Source organism: Larus michahellis, chromosome 1, assembly GCF_964199755.1.
Source record: "Larus michahellis chromosome 1, bLarMic1.1, whole genome shotgun sequence".
Lineage (NCBI taxonomy): Eukaryota > Metazoa > Chordata > Aves > Charadriiformes > Laridae > Larus > Larus michahellis.
Window position 1 is genome coordinate 192,975,484 of NC_133896.1, and position 24,483 is coordinate 192,999,966.

The 24,483-nt window shown below is 36.9% G+C and overlaps 1 protein-coding gene across 2 annotated transcripts in view; it reads right to left on the reverse strand.

Annotated features, from left to right (window-relative positions):
* INTS6 (integrator complex subunit 6) overlaps positions 1 to 24,483 on the reverse strand; it is a 46,358-nt gene that overhangs the window by 14,259 nt on the left and 7,616 nt on the right. For both annotated transcript variants that reach the window (XM_074566389.1, XM_074566398.1), the window contains 4 exons: positions 11,335 to 11,424; positions 3,197 to 3,380; positions 2,071 to 2,196; positions 1,054 to 1,208 (listed from right to left, as the gene is read on the reverse strand). In XM_074566389.1, the coding sequence (XP_074422490.1) occupies positions 1,054 to 1,208; positions 2,071 to 2,196; positions 3,197 to 3,380; positions 11,335 to 11,424 (555 nt within the window). The remainder of the gene's footprint in view (positions 1 to 1,053; positions 1,209 to 2,070; positions 2,197 to 3,196; positions 3,381 to 11,334; positions 11,425 to 24,483) is intronic.

Here is a 24,483-nt window from a genome sequence, read left to right on the forward strand (position 1 = left end):
CAAGGAGTACACAGGACAGTTTTCCTACAGAGCAACCTTTTAATATCAAGTACACAATGTTTTGGATTTTAAATAACTATAGAAGATTTACTTTTATTCATATATGCTAGCTTGTTTTGTAGTTCAGAAGGGCATCCACATCCTTCAATGAATGTGGCCACAGATGCCAGCAATATCAAACCTATAAATATGACTAAAATTTTGTACTTGTATCACTCCTCAACAACCTGTATTTCAAAGGACTTTATATATTTTTCAAACAACGGAGATAAAATTTATGGAAAGTTCAATGAGTTTGCTAGTCAGGAAAAAAAAAAATTCAATGAAAATCATCACGAAAGTAGGGAACAGTTATACCATGGTATTATTTCTACGTCAATGATTTTCAAAGACTAGCAGAAATACAAAAATACATTATACTATACTAATGATTAGTTCTCAGACCAAACAAAAGGTAGTGGCATACAGTTTTTTACAAAAAAGAACAAATAAAATTAATTCTGTGGATAGCATTTAAAAAGGCAAGGCGAGTGACTCTATTTGGGACAAGCTGAAGGTATGGCTATACCGCAAAACAGCAGATGAAATTACATTCACCTGCTAGAAATGAAGACATAACTATTACAAGGATTCACAATTGGGAAGATTATACTATCTTCTATTAATACCATCTGCAAGGCAATGACTTTGAGAGGGTATTATCAAAGTGCCACCTTATTTCTGGTTTGCTATTTTAACAGCATTCAAACAGAAACACTACGTGCACATACTAGGTCGACAAATAGATCAGTTACAGGCAGCTTCTTAATGCTTCAAAGTTACTAAAAACCAAACCCCATAGTATTATTTGCTCATCAGTAATGTATCCAAGATAACTGCAACACGGGACATATGTGTCTTTCATTCTTGGGTCACACTGCTTTTACAGTTCCTACAACGAAGTACGTATCTCAAGATTTAAAAAAAGAAAATAATAAAAAAATCAGTGAATAGGAAATCCTGGAACATTCCCTTACAAACAGACCCTTTGCTTTACCTAACTTCAGTACATACCAGCGTTGGAGAATTTTGATCTGGCCAAAAGGATTCAGGAACAGGCCAATGACCTATAGGAACCCCAGTTTTAGGGTTTGGCCTGACATAAATAAGTTTGTGACAGCTGTGCCAAGGTTGGGGTCCAAAGGGTCTAGATATATCCACCTGCCCATCTACAGAATAAAAAAAAGCTTTATGAGTCAAAACAGTGTTAAAACTTAAAGAATATTAAACAATTTATGTGAAGAGCTTAAGAACTATACCCTCGGGGAAGCCCTTCTTGGAGTTAATATTATTTCTAAGAATAGCAGATAGTTGTCAGTAAACATTTCCACAAAAACCCAGAACCATGAGAAAACAAATAAGCATTGAATGTTTACAGGATCAGAGCTGAGAAAGCCAATTATCTGGAACCCTTCATAATAATCAGTTTCTTTCTCCTCCCATTGTTATTAACAGATAACCTTCAAATCTCCATGCATAAAAACCCCACCAGTACAGACAATTAACGCTGCCGGACCTCTTATTGCAGCAAAGCAAGATTCAAGAAGTCCCACAAACACTTCCCAGTAACATTCTAAAGAAGGGCCTAGCTCAGCCATTTAGTATGAGGTTAAGACTGCAGTCATATTTGCTATTTCAACTCTTAATAAAGCCACTTTACTATATTAAACAAAAAAGGGTAAGTGTATAAATCCACAGTATTTCCACATCAAGCTATTTACCTTTCTAGTTGATTGAAAACTACCACTTAAAACTCATGAACCCATTTAACTATGCTTGACATGAACAACTGCATTTAAGACCACCTGGTGATATAACCAAATGTAAAGGTTTTACATAGTGTCTAGCAGCTATAGCCAGTACTTTGAAAAAGCACAACAGAATTTCAGACCTAGCAGGTCCTTTTTGTAGTAACGTCTTTAAGTTGCAACAGTTTTTCACTTATTTTGGCAACTATTACATTAAGTTCACTAAACTATATTGATAGTCATCCCTGCCATTTGATATCACGGTGTAAAAAATTTCAAGTACCATCAATTGGTGAGGGATCCGGTCCAGCTTTTTCAAAATTTATTACCACTCCACTTTGCACTTTTTGCACCAATGACTCAAGACACTGATTCAGCATTCTTGGAGAGCACACACAATATGATCGACCTAGAACAAAACGGCCAAGGTTAAGGTTGTTCAGTGTTTCTGCCCTTATTTAAACTTGGATCATTTAAAACTGTTCACCCTCCACACACATTGATTTATGTATGGATCACTGATTTAAAGCTTCTCCCGAACACTCCCTCTTTGTTTAAGAGGCAAGGCAGCCTAGTGAAGCAGTGATTGCGTTACATGCACCTCACTGGAAATGTTTGGGTTTTAGCCCCTTAATGACTTTTAACTCCAATTCTTAGTTGCATACATGGCAAATGGGCTCCCCCTTGTGACAGACACCAACACTTAACTGTCCACGAATTTCAGTCAAAGCACTGTACAGCCTATAGTACAGGCCTACATGACAGTCAGGAAGCAGTGGAATGAAATCCTTTTGGAATGCTTTTTAAATCCCTTTGTTTGCTCTCTATCACATCCCCTCTGATGCGTCAGAAGAATCATTATGTTTTTAATATGTGATGTAATCAAAACCTTTTACATGCAAATGATAAAATTAATGCCTGAGTTTGATCTGGAATATCATTTCGAAGACATTAAGAATGTGAGTTATGATGGAGAGAAAAGTATCAATTTTGCAGAATAATTATGCATTCTGCATTGCAGAAATTCCACATTGCATTCTGCATTCCTTCACTTTTCACTTGTTTAGATGACAGGAATTTAGCAAAACTTTACTGCAGAACAGACTCAATTCTTAGAATTTCTAATTGTGATGCCAAGGTGCATTAGAAAAAAAAAGTAAGTTTTCTCTTCTAAAAAACTGCTGAAGAAAGTAGATTCCCATTCTTCCAAGACAGGTTACATTAAATTGTCTGTAGCTTTAATGCAATAAGTGTCTTTAGTTTTATTATATCAGAGTTCTGAGTTTTTACAAGTAATATAAGAACTTAGAAATACTTACTGCATGACATGTATATGATTAATAGAGCTAAACTGAATTCATTTTCATTTTCAGAAGTATTGATTTGTCAAAGGAAACCAGGGCACTCACCTCCTGTGACTTCACACATCGGTGTGATTGCAGAGTCATCCACCGGTACCCCTGTCATCTGCTCCGACTCCGGTGCTGTAATACCAGGCAAACGAAGAACCAAAGCAAATAACCTCTGATCCCATCGAAAGGGTTCCTTAGTCAACTCACTTCCAGGTAAAGGGGAATTGAGAGGTAAATGGAGCTGAAAAGGAATTTAAATCTCTGAATATACTACTTAAACCAAATAAAATTCATCTTACATAGCGATTGCAATTCACTCTATATACACACACTTATAACCTCTCCCACAGATATTTATAATTTGATTCAGGTACTGTACATTACAAGCAAAACACCCATCATTTAGTCAGCACTTCAAATATTTCAGGGCAACACGATGCACAAAGTTGAGAGTTACAAACCAAGTGGGAACAACTACTTTTTAAAACCAATCTACACTTCAGAATCAATAGAATATTTTTTTTTAATTTCAGCAGTAGGAACTGCTTCACTGCAGCGTTCTTTTGTTCAAACAATTTTCTGCAGAGCAGGCCCATTCTCAGCTCAGTCTTTTCCTCAGTTGTTCAAGATAAAAAGCACAACTGAATGAAAAGCTAATGTTAATCTAAGACTCCTGCAGAAGAACTGTAACTTGGGTATAGTTGCTCAGAAATATCTAGCTGCCAGGATCTCCTACTCCAAATAACTCAGCTTCAACAAGTGAACTAATATGGTAGTTATATTTTAGAACCAGAAGGCAGAGGTTTTACATAACGTGGGTATATCCCACAACTAAACTCATGCCTGTGCTTTAAGTGAGAAACAGAGATTAAGATTAAAATCAACACTGAAATGCAAAATCAAGTCTCACTTTTAGGTAACAGAAAACAATAGCCAGAGCTACCCACACAAGGAAGAATTGCTTGCTACCTGCCATTGTGTTGCCTCTATCTGCAGAGAACTACACAAAAGTCTTAGTTCAGAATATTGAAGATACCATCCAGGGACATACAATACATGGGAGCATTTCTTTTTGCTTTAAGTCCCAGAAAAGACAGCAGAGAGATTCAAATTTCAGGCTTCAAGCATGCTGCACTACCAAGATACAGCAACACTCAGGATATTATTTATTAACCACTAACAGCAACCACCAGAGAGACTAATAGAACATCTAAAATTCCCAGGGTTAGCGGTAATCTTATAACTAGTTAACTGAAACAAGGTGGGGGAATAAAAAAAAAATAAAAATCAATACTTTAGCTTCTAAGGGACAGCACACGGCACCCAGAAGACTCTAGCCTCTCTTTTTGCATCCAGGTACCTCAACACAGAGATTAGTGGGGAAAAAGAAAGCTTATCACAACATTCAACTACAGAAGCCCCGAACAGATAGACTAGCCTTATAACAAGTAATTACAAATTTCAGAAAAATTTGATAGATTCCTGACTGCCAGTACAAGCAAAATTCTCATTTCATCTGGAGCATTGCAGCCATAAAGGGGGGAAAAAGTCCCCAAAGCAATGACTCAAGTAGTGGAAACAGTTCCATTACCTAGATAAATACAAGGGGGTTAAGCACAAAAGCTGACGCAAACTCAACACTTTCTCAAACACTTTCCTTTTCATGCAACATTCAAAAAATCCCAGTTCTCAGTTTCAATTCCATGCTAGCAAAGGAAACTACTAGTCTGTTCCAAAACTTGATGCAAGTCCACAAAAGCACTCACAACAAGCTGGCTTCATTTTTAGTTCATAATGATATGGTTCAGGAGTTTGCAACAAGCCATTGAAAAAGTTTTTTTTGTTTCCTTGTTTTCAAGAGATGAACTTGAAAGCATTAAATCCAATTTCCAAACTGGAAACATCAGCTATTTCTATTTACATAATTGAAAGTATCTCTTATTGGGAAAAACACATATCTCTGTTTGAAAAATAATAAATTTATTGATACAATCTCAAAGCTAGGAACAAACACGACAAACTCACTCTCATACCACGTGAGCAAGAATCAGAACACTTTGGACTTTCCAGTGCACCTGACGTTTCCCTCCTGAATTTCTGCTTTTGCTGATGCAAGCAAAGAGGGCATGTGAGAAGAGCACTATTTTCCCCAAATATTTCATGTGAAATTGGTCAAAGGGCACTCAGCTATGTACCTGGTTTATTACTGATTCACATGTATGTCTTTCCCCTTTTCACACACAGAGCCAGCAATGCCTGCCTGGCAAAGGAAATTCAGTTAAAAGACTGTAAAAGAACTCAATTGCAAGCACTGCACTGCCCTCGCTTGGGGCTATTATTAAGAAATGCCATTCACCAAACTTTCTTACTCAGATCTGACTGAACAGAAAATTTAGTATCTCTGAAGAGATACTAGATTTCATCTGCAAAACATACCTATGTCAAAGCACTCTTTTTCTTCAGGAAGCATATATACATAATTTAAATATAGATATATTTACATCTTTATATTACATATATTTCTATATAAGTATCCCATTAGACACTGCACCAACACTATCCTGAGTCCAGTTTATCTCAAACTACAAAACCTCTCTTTGGCTCAGTTGGTTATATTGAGAGAACCCCAAAACCAAACACTACTCAGGATCAGGCCATTGCATTATGTACATATTACTATCAGAAGCGTTTTCAAACTATAAGACAACATGCAAAGCCATCAGCATCAAGTCGAATGTCCTCACTTTCTTTCTCATAGTTTAATTCCAGTTAAATTTAACATCCATGTTACCGGAGAAGTTACAGATTCAAACCAGGCCTCCTTCTCCACAGACATTAGTAACTTGGTCTTCTCACCTCCAGTTACTTTTTTTTTTTTAAACTGGTATTGTATTACCATAGCAACTGCATACCTAGCAGAAAATAAAGTCGGCCTAGAAATGTGCACCTTGCATTTCGTTCCTTTTTCCCCACGCATATTTCAGTATGAAGGCATGCACATCTTTTCCTCTTTGTCCTTCATATTGGTTGTTGAGAAAAAGACAGACTGGACAATTTAAAGGGAAGTTATTTACCAGTGATGGTCTTCAACACGTTGCCTATATATAATCCCACAAAAATGTCCTCTCAGCTTAGTACTAGAAAATAGCTGGTTTGTCTCAACACTAGTTTGTAGGAGCACTCACAAACCCTACCATTCCCAAATGCCATAATGCTACAATAAGATAGCAGTGTGTGCCTTACGCTGCCCTTCCCTGCCTTTAAATCCACTAAAATGTTCAAGAACTGAGAGAGGCTGAAGAACAACCTGTTACTGAAGAGATCTTAAAGAATTCTGTTATTGGTGAGCTGGTCTTTTGTTTATTCTGAGTCCTTGTTTCTACATACATTTATGCAATCATAAGCAGCAGCGCAGTCTAAAATCCTCAAAAAATATCAGAGCATCCTAGAAACCCTAGGCAGAATAAAAGCTAGATCAGGAACAGAGAACTCTGCAGTGGAGTGGTAGTTGGTGAAAGACTGCAATTCTCTTCTGGCAATGACTGCACATACAGGCTTATACATTACAATGGCAGCACAAGCACTGCTTAAGCTTTAATACCCAGGTAATTACAGGCAGCTCCATGTTGGGAGCTCACAACATGTTTTTACACTATTAGGTACTCAATAAAAATATCCATACAGAGACAGTCAACTACTTTGTCTTTTGTATCTTAAAAAGAAATATCTATGTGGAAATAACGTTCCTTGCGGGCTTTTCTGGTACCCATAAAAAGACAAGACACATCTAACATTCCAAGCAAATGCAGCATTTCATCCTCAGAGGACTGAAGGACTAAGAACGAACAATAAAATTCAAGCCCAGCTGAGAAAACAAGCCCTGGATAAGACTGAGAAACTCTACTTAGAGTTAACAACAGCATTACGTTTTCCTGTCTTTTTCCATCCCATCATATGCATTATAACACAGACGTAGAAAGTCACAAATTGTTCTTCCATAGGAAATAGGATCACAGAGAGACACCAGGTCAACTGACACACCATGTCAATGACATGATATACTTGGCCATTCTGATGCCAGCATTAACCATGAGCAAGCGCACACCCAGCTGACAGTCATACAGAATTCACACATCAAGAGCTCTGCGGCTCAGTGCTAAACGCTGTGATCCTGGCAACTGCTGCTAACAGGAATAACATGGATAAGGAAGGATGGGAACATAGATCTAGTGAGATCTGACACATATTCCTTGCAGAATTTGTTTGGAAATCGAGATTTTTAGCTGGAGGAACTACAATTAAAAATATCCCAGCAGGGATACAAGATGACTAACCCTGGATGCAAGATGATCAATGTGACAATGCCAAACAGTCGCATGACAAGGAGACAAAAAAAAAATAAAAAAAAATCACCAATTCGTCCTAGACAAGTCTCTTATAACTGGAAGATCGGAAGAATGGCAACGCACAGAAGCCAAGCAGCATTGCTCGCGCTTTTTGCTTGCAAAACCTTTCACCAGAACGTATCAACTGCTCAATAACCCAGTTTCAGTCTTGCAAACAGGAATCTAATGCTTCCTCTTAAAACAGAGGGTATATATAGAGAGAAAAGGGAAGATAGCCCAGCAGCTGCAAAACTGGGGAACTATGGCATTTTATTTCATAATATAAAGACGAATAAGAGAAATTCCCTCAAGCAATTAAACACTTGTTAAAGGAAAGATCGGGAAATGGCTAAGACCAAATTTCAGGTATCAGGCCAGAAGTGAAAGCCATAGGAATCCATAGCATGAGACCAATAATTAATGAGGGTATTCCAACAGTATGAGCTGATCCCTTCCTTAAATTATGCCTGACACTAGTGAATCCAGGGAAGAATCTGGTCAACGTGCCATGCTGACTGTAGAACTGATGCTGGCACTCTCCAGTACATTGGCACTGGTGCATTAAAAGTCAGTGCCAGAAGGAACAGGACTGAAAATCCTACTAATTTGTGCTGGTGGAGATTATAATTGCATAGACTGCACCATTTCTGTCTTCAGTCTGAGGAACCACATACAATAAGAGACATGGTAGTGCTGAATAGGTAAGGCTCTTTATCTGCAAAACCCATGTTAAATTCCACAAAGGAAGAGAACATCTGAAGAATTCAGCAAGAGCTCTGAAAGAGGGTTTAAGCTTGACTGCTTCACACTAGGGCAAATGACAGTGTTCCCATAGTGATAAAGCTGATTTCATTGGTAAGAATAAAATGTTCATCTGACTGACAAAGTTTTGAGAAAACTTGCCTCCAGGTTCCATGCTGGCTTCACAGGCTTTCCAAAAACGAAGTTCTGTTGATTCTCTTGTATGTAAATTTAAAAGAACTAAAAATATACTGCCTTAGCCCACGATAAGAAGTTTATACAAGAAGTAAAAACACTGTTGTCATGGCCAGTGGGATATCATCACTTCCAACACCAACTCTGAAAAGTCCTTCCGAAGTCAAACCCAAAGAACAGAAGAGGCATTTGAAAGTGACCAAAAAGCTTTGTTATTGAACAGACGAACAACAGACTTCCTTATCTCCAGGGTGGTGTTACTGTATTAATTCTGCTTCCTTTCTGTGTGTCCAACTTGAGAGGCAACTGTAAAGGATGCTCAAGCTACACTAAGAAAAATTCCAATCAATAGGTCACATGTTGACAAAAGCAAAGTATCATCCCTGAAAGACAGAAGCACCCTTGGATGCTTTGTTCCCCCAATCTTTGATAGCATTAAGGATGTTCCTACTGGTACAGCTATGGCGAAAGAGAAAAAAAATCACATCCATTGCTGGGTATGAAATACATACCCTTTAAATACATATGGAAGACCACTCAAAGAAACTTGCATTTTGTCTTGCAGGAAGAGCAGTGGTAACTTTTAGTTCCTCCAGAAGGCAATTTGATCATTTACCAAGAAATCATTAGTAGAGCAGATTCTGAATCTCTAGAATGTAGTTTAACAATCATCACATCATGTAAGTCTCAAATTTGTCCTAATCATGACACTAAAACTCTAGGCGCAGTGCACAGTTATCAGTCAGCACCGGTCATGAGCCAAGCTTAAATTTAGTAGATTAAAGCAGCCACTAGAAAACCCATTTTCTCAACAGAAGTTACAACAATTTAAAGGTGTGAATCTGTGACCAAAGAAAATGTCTTCTTTTGAAGACTAAGGTGAAAAAAGTTGTACCCATATTTGAAGGAAAAGGAACACAAAAAACTTGCTAGCTATAAAAAATCCTGACTCTTGCTGTAAGAAAAGCTGCTCATGACAGCCAATAGAGCTTTCTTACCTAAATCATTTGGAGAAACGAACAAGATGAAAGGAAACGTGATGTAAAATCATAGAACTGTGTATTAGAAGGGACATGCAAAGGTCATAGTCCAGGGACTTCTGATTGCTCAGGGCCTCGTCCAACTCAGTTTTGAGCACTTCCAATAATGGAGATCTCACAACCACTGGACAACCCATGTCAGTGCTCAATCATCCAACACAATTAAATTTTTTATTGATATCCAATCAGAATTTCCCAAGATACAATTTGCAGCTGTTGTCTCTCACGTCAGCCCTGTGCACCTCCAAGAAAAGCCAGACTCCCTCCCCCATTAAGCTGTTGCAGATGGTGGTAAGACAGCCCCCACAGGCTTCTCTTCCAAACACTGAACAAACCCAGTTCTCAGCCTACACCTAGATGTTATTCTGACTAAGATACTTCACTCCCTGAGCATCTTAGTGTCCCTCATTCCAGGATGTCAATGTCAGATTTTAAAAGTTAGTCATCTGACAGCAAAGTAGTTGCTTGTCCTCAAGAAAGGACTTTCACAGCTAAATGATTACCCAATTAGCTATTAAAAAAAAAAACCAACCCCAAAACAGTATTCTGCTGCTAAAAGCACTAAATGTTGTAGAAGGCTCTAAAAGTGTCACACTACCCTCTAATTAACACTTGCTCACTTACAAACACTGCAAATATGAGGCTGCTATTCTACTCAGTATTTTGGCCCACACCCAATCAATCACTGCATTAAGCTGAAAATAGTTTATTGGGTAAAAAAATATGATGAAAGTGAGGTTTTATACAGACAATCTACTTGGTAGCATGGATCCAGGTGTTCCCTTCAGTTACTGGCTACGTCTATTTGTTAGAAGTCCACATAGAATTATCAGGTCATTCAACTTTCTTCCCCTAAGTCAGATACATTACAAAACCACTCAAATACCACTTTCCATACAAACGACTTCTGCAAGTGTTGTGAGAATGCGATATAAAAGAATATAAGGAGAAATCTGAGTACCTAATGGCCAGTGATGTACAAGTTAATCTGTATAGTCAAGCGTGGTTTACCACATGGAAAAGTCCAAATTGTCCCCTTAAGCTTTAGGACAGGCCTTTAGATATTAACCTTTTCCCTGAAAAGGGATTTTTTTGTTGTCGTTGTTTGGTTTTTTTACTACTGCGTGGAACAGGCACTGAGATGGTCAGACCAACCCTATCTTTAATGACCTCTTCCATCTTTCTAAGGAATAAATTTCAAAGTGGCCAGTAAGTTAAAATAATTCAGTGCCTCAGTATTTGCTATAGATCTGAGTTTGCCAGATGTCTCAGCAGGTAATCTGATATATATTGAGATCTGGTGTTTTAAACTGCTCTACAGATTTACTTTGAAATACATTTCTTCAGCTCTTATCTTGGATTATAAGGACACAATCAATTTGATTATAATCACTTTAAGAGCCCAGTGTGAAAGAAGTACATATTTCACATACTTCCTAGTGGCCACATCCTTTGGGAAATCACTACGTTAATTTGGGTCTATACATAAAGAACTTATACCTAGACCAGTTAAAGGCATACATGCTTTACAGAAATCAATTTCCTCTGCTAATGATTTTGAAAAGCCATGAACTCCCTGGACAGAAATAGTGAACTGAGTGTACTAAACCGGCCAACAGTTGTACTACATGCTTCTGTCATATGTGATAAGGAAAAAGTGCTATTCAGATTTTGTAGTACTATTGCATAAAATTACCTCAAAATAAAAGAAAAAACCATGCAAGATCAAGCTATTAAGGAGCATACTTTTGAGGAGTCATTTATGCTCCTAATGTAAACAGTATTCTAGCACAACATTTAGTACACAGCATTGTAAACAGAGGTCAGATCTTACCTCTTCCTGTATCCCACTGGTAGTAGTTAATTTACTTCCATCAGTAACTGTTATAATTATTGCTGGCTCCAGAAAAAAGGGGTTTCGTCCCTACGGGGAAAAAAAGCAATTTCATTTAAAATGCTGTAATAAATTCATAAGCTTCTGTTCAGTCATTAAATGGCCACTGATACCCACCAACAAAACGATGAGGCCTGAAGTACTATCTAGTACCTAAGTACTATGTGCTATGGATTTCAGTCTTTTTGCAGTTAGGCCATATAAAGCCAGACACTTAATATATCTATATTCAACAAATGCATACAAAAACATGGCAAAAATGCTTAACATGGGACTTGAAGAAAAATGTGTACTGCAGTATTCCAACAAACTAGCAGCTGTTTAGAGGGGCAACTGTCTCTTTAAACCAGAGATACTTCCAATTCCCCCTATCCTAGGGTTGATTTTATGCATCATTCGGTAACTGTGACCAACTAAAGCATTTGCATAGTATCTTGTGATCATGTTCCCCGGGTTGAGAACAAATACTCGTATGTTTTAAGGAAAAATCTGACTTGAATAGTACCAGTTACATTTTGACCAAGGTGGTTCAACCATGCATGCAAGACTTCAGAAACAAATACTTGAAAAATAGATACACTTTCTATATGAATCATTTAAAATAGAAACACATACAAGGTAAGGCATTCTGTGATCCCACCAAGACATTCAACTAGTTTAGCTGTATCAAAAAAAAAAAAACAACTTGGGTTTGCTATTGGCACTTCTTTTTCCTCCTGCCAGTACGCTAAGAGCCTTCTGTCCCTCCTGAAAAAGGGGATACCAAAGTAATCCATGCACATGTCAACTCCATGCCTGGCTGCACATTCCACTCTAAAGACCAACTGGATAAAAGCCACCACAAGCTTTGGTTTAGTGGGTCGTACTCTCCTCCTATTGCTAAGCTTAAGGCCTCATTTTTCTTCTTTAGAAAACAATAAAGAAAATAACAATAAAGAAAAATACAACTAGACCCACAGTCTAGTTCTGCTTATAAAGACAAACTCTCTCATGAATGCTTATAAATTACTCTTAAAAAGATGGAGAGAGAACTAATCGGTCTTAAGAAAAAGACCTCGTAAATCGATTTTTTAGAACCCATTTAATATAAAAGATCACCTACTAATTGTGTGCTTAGAACAGAAATATCACCTAACAATTTGAAATACATTTGGTGATGGGTGTCCAGTTTGAAGTGGCAACACCTCATTTACAGTGATCCATAATTTACTACATGCCACCAGAAAAATTAAAAAGTTATTTGCTCAATATTTTCTCAAACCTTAGTGAAAATCCTAAAATGTTCTTTTAAAACAGCATACCATTGCTACAGACAAAAAAATATGCAAAAATAAAATTAAACAGTGAAGATCAATCTCTCCCATGAAAGCAAAGCTAATCCAATTTGAACAATTACTCAAAAGAATTTAAGGACTCTCAAAATACACTCAATTTTAATTAAAATAATTTCCTAAGAATATTTAGCCTTATTTAATTCTGAAGAACAGTTATGGCATGTTATTCTCTGCCAACTAGTAGTTCACCACAACTGCAAAACCTCAGCTGGAAGCTAATTACATTGCACTGAAATAATATTGAAAGCAGGGTTTCTAACTAGAGGAAAAGGATATTATTCTCATGAATACTGAACATAAAAATACTTTAATCCTATTGCTAATAAATAATCATAAAAATCAATTGACAATTGATAAAAATAAAAGGATTTTAGATTCACAATGTTATAAGCAATGCTCTTTAGGTCAATATTCTGGTCCCATTTGAAATATAAGCATTGAAAATTTAGTCTCTGGCATCCCCTATTATCCAGATATCCTTATTATCTTAAACAGTTTTTTGTACCTCAACTAAAAGCTTTACCAATTTTACTCATCTAAAATTTAAATCTTAAATTTAAACACTTTGGGCTCAGAATTATTATGAAATTATAAGGAAGGAAACGAGAAATTCTAAGCTTGAGCCCCCCCCCCCCCCCCCGAAAAAAGTCTGAGGGAGAAATGACTTCATCCTCAGTCTATCTTTCATAATTTCACAAGTGTTTTACCTGTATGACGATGATTTCCAACATACTAGTCAAGAATCAACCAACATAGCAACATATTTACAAAAGCAAGAAACTCTTTTTAACAGAACAATAACAACATTCATTTGTAGCCAGAGTAACAACTGATTTGAGAACTTCAGACCCCAAAGACAAAGTAACTCACACTTCCACATGTATTATCTACAGAATAACTGTGGAAACACTAGCACTGCAATGTTGCAGAGTGCTTCACACCTGTTTAAGTAATAAAGGAAAGTTTCCCCTTGAAATCTCTTCTTCACTAGCTAGATGTGAAGATACAGTAACCTTGAGTTCATCAGCTCATCAATACAGCTGTAAATATTATGCTTTCCAGAAGGAATTTAAGAAACCACGTCACAGAGTACACAATTCACCACTGAATTATTTAAGGAGAAGTTAACAGAGCTGAGTTCACTTAGTTGCACTTGGGTTCATAGCTCAATGCAATTTAGAAACATGAAACAAGTATCTACCTTCCACCTAAAGGAGCAGAAACATAATTAGAATATATCAAGGAAGAATTTCAGATGAAATGTCTATTATGGAGGTTTACTGGTTTTGGCTAAAAATTTCCATGTCATTAGTTCTTAAAGAACACCACTGACTCTTCTGACTCTACTCCTTACCTTAGCTATATGAAGGCATGGAAAAACAGTATTGTCAGGTACCCCTTCTTAAAAAAAAAAACAACCACACACACAAAAAAAATCAACAACAAATTACTCTTATTTATAGAAGATCTCAAAACTCAGAGATGTTTTAGTAAATTTGGCAAAATGAAATTCCAGAAGACTTACACTTACCAGTTTTTAAAATAAACTTCAGCAGTTTTGTCAATTACCATTTCAGAACTCTATTTCAATCTAATCAATTTTTTTTTCTATTGCTCTTCCTTTAGAAATATACTATTTAAATACAACACTATGAATTTACACATCTTAGAAACACCATATTCTTCCAAAATATGTAGCAACAGCATAGTGGATGCATATGTGAATGCATATGAAATCAATTCAGCACATCTCAATTATTTTAGTTATTTTAGTTACACAGTGAAACGGTGAGTGACAGAGCACACATTACCAGCTCTTTGGCAGCTTACAGGTATGCTGGAATGCACTGGAAATCAGCTCAGCATACCAAGGTGTAAATAATAAGCCTGTTTACAACTTACTCTGACACCTAACTAATCACCATGAGGTTTTCTTCATTTCAAAAGCAAAAATAATCCAGCAGCTAACTTTAGTATCATCTTACATTTCCACAAAGGAAAGTCAAAGATAGAGCGCGTGATACCCTGAGTTCTTAAAGTAAGTAGGGTAAAGATCAACTGGGCCTCAGTACCAACACCCTGGGAAACATAAAAAGCATCGCTCATAATTTAAGCTAGCATTATATGGGCCTATTCTAACAAACGTACACGCAAAGATACTTCTGTTCTCGTGTTATCTGTTTTCAGAGAGATTATAACCATTGATAATGGATAGACACTTTAGAGCCTAGAAACTCAACTGCTGTGGCAGTTTGAGTCCTAGTTTACCACTCAGGCTACACTAAATTGAAAAGTTATTTTCAAGTTTTATTTTAAACCCTTATTTTTAAATAGATTTGCTTGCAAACATGTATTTTGGAAAACCTAAATAATATTACTTATTTTTCCAGCTGAAAATTCAGTGGCAACCAGCCCCCACAGAGACTACAGCTAATTGCGTCATGTAGGCAAAGTGGCTCATTTGGTATCCTTTTCAGTCTAAATAGCTGCTAGTGTAATCTGACTGCAAATTCTTTTCAATAATATGCTTTTCCCTCTGAAGGTTTGTAGCCATGGTGAAAAAAGCACTAAGGAAGAAGGACCTAAGGTTTTAATGGCTGACCATTCTGTCCAACCACCAAGTATCATAACATGGTACGTACAAGAGGGTTTTTTCATCGGCCTGCAATCTGCATTTTCAAGGAGATATGCACCAAGGAGACAAAAAAACCCACATACCTCTTTTTGAAAGAAAGTTATTTAAAAATCAGCATCAATCTTGCAAGCTTGCTAAGCTAAAAAGGAACAAGCAAGAGATTCAAAGGCTTAAAACTAACTTATCTGTTACACAACATGCATTCTTTTGAACAATTTGACAGTTTCACGACTATTTGTTCCAAATCACAAAGCAGCTCAGCTACACTGGTTGCCATTTCTCCAGCCTCCAGCTGAAGCAGTTCTGTGCTCAAATACGAAACAAATAGAGAGCTGTGAGCACCAGTGAGCTCCGCGCTGCTCAAACGGGGTTGCAGTAAGAGGCACCCTCAGCCCACCTCAGCCTGCAGGATGTTCTGAGAGGGATCCCCAGATCCAGCCAGTAGTGTATCAAATTATCAAGACACATTATTGTCTGGTTAAGACTCTCAAAACGAAGAACTCACTTTCATAGGCAAGTAAGCTTAGCAACACGTTTCAGCATGACTGATTAATACATTAATGGATGATTATTTTTTTTTCTTCTTCGAAGTGCACAGGTAAAGCTATTCAAGAGCTATTGTGACCTTTAGATGTGCAAGTATACGCTACTACACATGCAATTGATTTAAGACTACTGTTATCTCAATGCACACATTTAAACATTAAATTTCAGAGTCAGAAGTCTTGAAAAAACTTGAGAAATAGCTGAGGTAAAAACATGACCAAAAAACGCCAAGTCAGAGACTAAAAATGACATGTTCAACAAGCAACTTCTATAAAAAGAAAGAAGTATTTAGTAGTACAAAAACTTCATGCCCAAGAAAGGCTAGAAGTTGAAAATAAATGTAAACTGAAATAAAGTGCGTATTTTTAACAGAGCACATTACTAATCACTGGGAAAAAAAAAACACATTTTCAGATCACGATCAAATGTCTAAAAGATACACTTTCATTTCAGTAAATCGCAACATTTAACAGAAGTTCTATTGCACATCCATCACACATTACATTGTCTCAGCAGAGCCTTTTTATTTTCAGAAGTATCAGCCCTCACTGCCAGTAAATACAAAAGCGCACTATCAGTTTTTTCAATTCAATCAGGTTTTTTAGAATTTAAAAGGTCAAGATGCTCATAAATGCTCATGAGAATCTGTGAGCAACTATTGTTCGAAAACAATAGTTTAAAATTAAATCTGAAGTCAAAATAACGGCAAAATTATTAGCTTTAATGCTATTTTTTTAAGCTGATGATAGCTTAAAAAAAATACCAAAACACCGAGCTTGAATTTCAACAAAGTAAAACAGATTGTCCAAATCCATCATAGGTTTCACTTACTTTTTATATCTTAGGAACTTCAGTTATGCTTTAGCAAAATCGTGAAATGTCTAAAACATTAATTCAACATTTATTAGAGGCTTTCCCCTTCATTGATCAAGGCAGAACACTAACAGTCAAGTACACAGAAGTATTTAACAGCTGCTCTATGCTCTGATACTCGGCGACACAAGAACTGTAGCATCTTGTGCAACTTCTTACTTGTCCCACTTGCATATTCAGCTATTTTGACTATTTTCTATTATCCCTCCAGAACCAAGCAATGTAGTTGTGGAGACCTATAGAATCAATTGTATTTTATGCATTCACACAATTGTTTCCCAAGTCACACGCACAGTTGAGTACACTGGCATCATAATGGTATTCCAGTGAATTCATAATTGGCAATATAACTCTTCACAAAAACTACTTCTCCCTTAAGATTTTTTTCAAACATATGTAGACATGCGCAGTAATCATGCACATATATGTACACATTATAGTACTCAGGAATGAATGCGCTTTCTACTTCAACAGATTAGTAAATTCTTTCCTACTATTTGATAAGAAAAAAAATGTCTTTAGATGGAAGCTTTCCCAGATGAAGTTATGCTGCATATCACTTAATTAATATTTAGCACAAACACACTATTAAACTCTGTGACCTACCAGAACGCAAGCAAGAATACGCTGAGGGAGAAAAAGAGCAAGAAGGCCAGCCAGGTTCCACCAGAACATTCACTTTAATAAATCTGACTTCTCACAGGATATGCCACAAGAGCTCTATGATTCTGTGGCCAGACTGAGAAGTACAGCACCTCTGAACTGTATCACGGTGTTATCCGAGTGACTGAACCTGCACGATAAAAACAGCTTTGAAACTATATTTATTTGTTATGGCCGTTTTAGAATACAAACCGACCCCATGAATGGGAACCACTGAAGTGTCAGAGAGACTCCTGTGATTTCAGCCTAAATGAGTAAGAGCTGAAGAACATACTGGAATTCTGTATGGGATTACCGACAAGCCAGGCTTCATGCACAAAGAAAGCTGCTAACTCATCTCTGTTTTGCTGTCTGTAAGATTGTTACATATTCCCTTGATGCTGGTGATTATTCAATAGATAATGCAGTTTTGCAGTGGTAGCAATTCTGTCCTACTACTAGATGATCAGGTATTTGTAGAGCGGATATATTTCAAGATCGCTTTCAGAAGCCCCAGAAGTTCAATGAAAGCTACACTAACCAGTGTGAGTTTTACACAGGATGTGTTTTGAAGTCTGTTATGAAGTTCTCAAGAAATGAAAGCAATTTTAATATAAACCAGAAGTCTCCCTTGATGCCTGATTAATGGCAAAGACAGACGCCAGATCATTCACAGATCAGAATCTTACGAAACAACCTAATGAAACACTATTCTAGGAATTACACTACCACGAAGAAAAAATGCCCAGTGTTTTTTTGAAAGGGCTGCAGGACAGTGGGAGGATTCTTACTCTAGTCCACAAACATCTGCAGTACGGACACATACTCTCTATCATAACACTGAAACCTTTTAGCTCTCCCTGCAGTATCCACGATGGAAGGACTTATGCTCTACCTCCCCTGGCAGACAGGCATGCCAGGCAGCTGGAAATACAACCTCACCCACAAAGACAGGTTTCAGGAAGAACACAAGTAAATTAATCATCTGCTAAAGGTAATTTGAGAGAGCCCCTTACTAAACCCAAAAGAACAGAGCTCTGCATCTTAAGAGGAAAATGACTGCTATCAGAAATGCAGGTGATTTAGCAGGTTTTAGAAGCTTGAAGAGTAATCCTCCATAGTCCCAAGAACCATAAAGATCTAGTTCCTCTGTATATGAAACACTATACACACACAGGGTGGGTAAAAACACCAAATCTCTTCAAACGAGGGGTGAGAGCAAGAAACAGATTTGACAAATGCTGAAAGAGTCTTAACTGAGCCCATAACTATGTACTATGAAAACACCAATTCTCAACACCACCACTGACTCTCACAAATTGGGACTCACACAGTTTTTGTTGCAGTTTTACCCTCATAAAAGGGACTTTTATAAATTGATGTTTGGCCAAAATAGCACATGAGAGTACCTCACCTACATAAACTTGTCTTTTTACTCTGTAATTGGAAAACTAGCCGGCAGAGGGGGCACAAGTTAATAAAATCTATCCTTGTTTAGGTGATTGAGTAACAAGGAGATAAACGTGAGGCGTGCTCCATTAGAATACTACCTTAAAATACATAAAAACAGGTAAATACTTCTTTTTTAAAACCGTGTATACCTTAAAAACCCTAAATGATTGTGCAAGTACAAATAAGAAGTAACCAGTCGCTGAACCCTAATCTCTTGATCTAACTCTATGTTTAATCCAAGAGTCCATGGTTTCTGACACCAGGGACAGCACATACTATCATTCCACTTCTCCCTTTTTTGCTGACGATTGGACATCTTCTGGAAGGCTCAGCTACAAACATTCAACTGTATTACACACACACTCTCCCTTTTCTTTTGAAGCTAAAAAACAGCACTCACTCAAATTATTTTCTCTTTTGCAGAAGACCTTAAAAACAGAGCTTTAAGAAAGTTTACTAGAATTTATCAATGTCTGAACTCACACTTCCATTAACTCACCATCTTTTCCCCCAAGGAAATGGAAAATGCTCTTCAAGCAGTCATGACTTCTGCTACACTCATTCACACTCAAAGTCAGGATATCAATGGCAACAATTTTGCAGTAAGGATGGCTACCAAAAAAGAACTTTCCTCCATGAGGTAAGGAGATTCTGAAACCTAAATTCACCTATGTACAGCCGTCCTTCCCTGTAGACTACAGCAAGGTTATTATAAGCAAAGTAATTTTTCATGTCCTAGACAATTCTTTAGTTAACTACATTACAAATACCTAAGAGTTACTACAATGCCCAAGACATGCACTAATCACAGGTTCTTATTTGGAATGTCTATGGAGGATTACAAGGTCGTTACATGGTTTTTGCTTCATCCCTTACTGGCACTACAGATTAGTAGTAGATAAAATTATTTTTGCATACACAGTTAGGACATTGATTTGGTGACTGAACTTTTCTGTATTTCAGGTGACTGGAACAAATGAGTTGCAGGTTTAAACAAAACAAAAAACCCCAAAAACCAAAAAAAATGAAAAAAAGAAGCAATTAGCAAAATGTTTTCAAAGCAGAACACCAGCACAACAGCAGACTTTTCCTAAAGCCGAGCCAGAAATTAAACTCCTCAACACACCAGTTACAGAATATAAGAATAAAGGAGCATTCTTGAAACAACCGCTATCTCCATAACATAGGCTACGTAAGTTCCATTTAAGAAAAGAAAATGTAAGGTATTTAGGAAAATAAATGGGATGGAAAAAGTAATTTTCTCCTAAGCATTTAAAAAAAAATAAATATCTTCTAAACAAATAACTATCTATGGCTTCAATTAACTACTGGAGCTCCAAACATATGTGATCTTATACTTGTCCTACCCAGTCCGAAAATCCTACCGCAAAAAAAAAAAATAAATCAAAGATCAAGTCAGATATCACTTCTATAATTAAAAATACTAACAGAGACAAAACAGCTGAATTGCGCAAGACACACCAATCCCTTTGTGCAAAAAAAAAATAAAAGAAAAAACACAAAAATATAATTAAGCACATCAGCTGCTTGCTTTGCCTGAGCTTGCAAGTTTGTGTTCTATAGGCAATGATTTCATTGCATATCCATTTTGAAACATGTAACATAAAAAGTCTTTGTGCTTAGTATCATTTTTATAGACGTTCATATCTTTACACATTCTGGGTTTCCAAGTCTGGCACTGAATGTACTGCTTAAAGACTACTTAATTGCATAACTTCAATCATTTTGAAATTCTACTCAAAAAGTTTGTGCCAAAAACAAAACCAAAACTAACTGCAAGAAAACCAAAAGAGCAATCCAAAGCAGTCTGAAAAGGAGATTCAATGCAAGAAGTGACCATTTTGGTATACAAAAATCTCCATATTGAATAGTGCATGTGTGTGTCAAGGAAGCATTTTTTGACTATGTTCGTACTGAACAATAAAGGAATGATGAATACATGGTAGGATTTCCTAAGACATCAAACTTAAAATCTCAAGATGTCTTCACGTGCCTCAATCACAGAGTTCCCAACACTACTAAGTCAGAGTTTCAAAAATGCCAATTTAGTATAAAGGTTTGTCCTGTCTCTTTCATCTAAGAACAAATTTAATTGAGTTCTAAATAACAGATTATATAAGTGGTAACTTCTTGATTAACTTCTAAGTGCTCCAATTTAGATAAGGTCCTTGGTAAGTTTCAAAAACAATTGAGTCCTCAAATCTTCCACAATTATGTGACATTCTCAAAAAAAAAAAAAAAACTAAACATAGAATGGACTTCATATACAGTGAATTACAGCAAATAACTAAACAGTGAAGAACAGCAATGAAATGAAGAACAAAAAGCCACTAACACTTGAAACATGTAAGCACTGATGTGACAGATACCCAATAATCCCAAAAAGGGAAGAACTTAAACTTTCCCTTACATTAAATAAACTGAAATATATAAGCAGCAAAGCAACTGTGATCAAAACTTGTACCTTATTTTTAAGGTAATGGAAACCTGTCACTTAAAAACATGCACCTTCTCAGCTACAGATTAGTAAATGAATCACTACTGAAATCATCTGAAATTGGGTAAATCAACTAACAAATCCTGTTGGTTTCTAAAGTTATTTGACTGAATATAGTAAATGCAAGCTGCTAAAAATAGGTTATATTTGAGCTTTTATAAACTTCAAAAAAAAAACAAAACATCCATACCAAACATAACTTTAAAGTCAGCCCCAAAGAATCTGGGTTTAAAGATGATTTTGGTCCTATTTCCTAAAAACATTTCTGAATGCTTTATTCCAAAAATAATTGACCTTGTCAAATCCTGGATCAAGTCCCTAATTACTGCAGCCTTTCTGCTTCACAGCAATGACTTTACATAGCTGGTCCTGGCTCAGTCAGTGCAATTCACAGTACTAAGCCAGGCCTCTGTTCTCCATATACTGGAGAAGGGTAATGAATATCACAGTTGCCAGCACACTGCGTAGGGAAAACACACAAAAAACCCTCAAAACAAAAAACACCACCATCACCACACAAAAAAACCCCCCAAAACCAAACACACCACCCAAGGTGAAAAAACGAAAAGAGAGTTCTATACAAAATTCTCCCGACCTTTTTGGGGGTCATCAATCCAGAGTACTAACAACCTGACTGGAAGTAGCTTACTGACTCACAAACATAAGGCAATTCTTCTGAATAACCGCCTCAAGACTTCCCCACCACTCCCTCCTGGAGTTTACCACCACTACAGCAGGAACAACTCAGCTGTTTTAAAACAGATGCTGAACCACTACAGGTCACAGTCCAGCTTATTAAGGATCTGAATCAATCATTGATTTATTTTACTACATGAAGTCACACTCACAACTTGAAGCAAGTCTGGCACAACTGTGAGCACATGAGAGGCCATAAGTTCAGGAGCATAGGAGGTAGCTACGCTGGATATATCTTGTATACAGATGTATACAATCAAGTCAGCATTCTTGGATTCAAAGCCCTCGGGAGCTTGGGGGACATTGGTGAAAGAAAGAGATGGCCACTTTTCCCTCATATTCTGTATGCTGAACAGCAAAAAAGAGCATCAGGGTTCTAAATTGATTTCAATGACAAATATTCTGGATTTGTTCAATGTAGCTTTTTGGCTCAAGGAGACATTGACAAAATGCGCAGTGTATTCAGGTAATTTATCCTCAAACGTTACTATTAGATGACATCAGAATAACACCCTGCACTCCACAAGCAGTAGCAGTTACGTGTAGATAGGAAAAAAAACCAAAACCCTATAAATTAAAAGAAATGGGAGTGGCTACACTGAGCAAACATCAAATGTCATTATTCGGGTAGAAGTTTCCTCGCAAAGTCAATAAGAAGACATTAAGCATTATTTTCAATACACAAGTCTCCGAATTGCTGTCAAACCCCCAGAACTAGAGACCTCATCTGCACCACAGTTCCTGCTAGACCAGTCTTCTAAAAGACCTCAGATGTTAAAGAGACAGGACTATGTTAGACATAATCAACACGTTTATCTGCTATTCTAGTTATCTACCAGTGCAGTGTTGCAAGATGCACATGTACCACCCGTACTAGAGTAACTAGAGTAGGATCAGATTTTAACAAATCCTCTTGTCCTCTCATACAACCAGAAATCTTATATATTCAGTATCCCAATCATAGTCATTCAAGATTCCTGACTAAGGTTCGTATCATATTTTGCAGCCAGCAACTTCTTACCTAAATTCAGCTGTAGGCACTAACCTAGTTCACCTATTAGAAAAAAATACCAGAGTGATTAAATACATCCCTTACATATTTTTTTTTTAAAGAAAATATGCAGGCAATAATAAAGAACCTGAAATCCTATTTGCTGTCAATATTCAGAATTATAATAGTAAAAATACGCTGATACATGGAAAATACTTCACAAACGTGATATCCTTCATAGACATCACAGAAATATACTACAGGATCATCAGAAATCTCCTATGGCTCACAGGCTAGCCCACTTAAAAAAAAAGTGATAAAGATCTTTTAATACATATGAAAGATTTATCCTAAATACACATCTAACCATGATCTCCCATCTGCAGTGTTAATTTTTCTTTAAATGAGACTGGTCTACACTTTGGACAATTAAAATTAGCACCATGATTACACAATGCAAAGTGGGCATTTGATAAGAGTTCTGTTATTAGCTAGATACTAACACTCACAGATTATATGAAATTCCAATCTGTTGCATAAACAACAAGTGAAAACAACTTGAAACAAGGGACAGGCAATACGATGCTAAAAATCACAACACGAAGTGGAAACACTAACACGCTCTTTAAGTGGGAGATGCAGAAATGGGAATATTCTATGAACTAAAAGACTCACTGCATTGTTAAAGGTACAGAATGTGCTACACGAAAAAAGCAACAGCAAGCAAGACTCTCAAGCAACACAATCAGTTTCAACTGAGCCTCAGTTGAATTAAAACTCAGACATATACACAAGTAATGGTTGCTCCCTTCAGGCTTCAGAGGTACAGACTGTCTACAACAGAAATACAAGACTGAATGTAACTATTCAGTCAGAAAAGTAAAAACAAGCTTAAAGAGAATAAACATAACCATGGAGACACTGGGGGGAAAAAAATAAATAATTGTGCTTCACACCATAACCAAACTCCTGGCTCTCTATCTATGTGTATTTGCCTGGCCTCCCTGACAATTGGCTGTGATGAAGTGCAAACACATTTCAAAAAAGCAAGAATACTTCAACCGTGGAACACGTGCCTTTAAGCACCCAAATAAGAAAGCTAGTATATCCAAGGAGTCTATAACGACCTGAGGCAAATGAACTGTTCCAGATAGAAAGTCAAGCCAAGAGACAAAATTTTGGTACACCTAACAGGCCTTAGACTCTCTCTGATTACTTTTTTGTGAATCCAAGAATATCAGCCAGAGACAGACATTTGTATCATCTGCTTAAGCTTTGGCAGCACGAATGCGCTCACCCGACCCTTAAAAATCAAAGCCACAATGAACGTGTTATGGCACTGCCCCTTCCAAATCAAATTTATTGAAATACTGAGCACTTAAAGATTCAAAGCGGTCAAAGT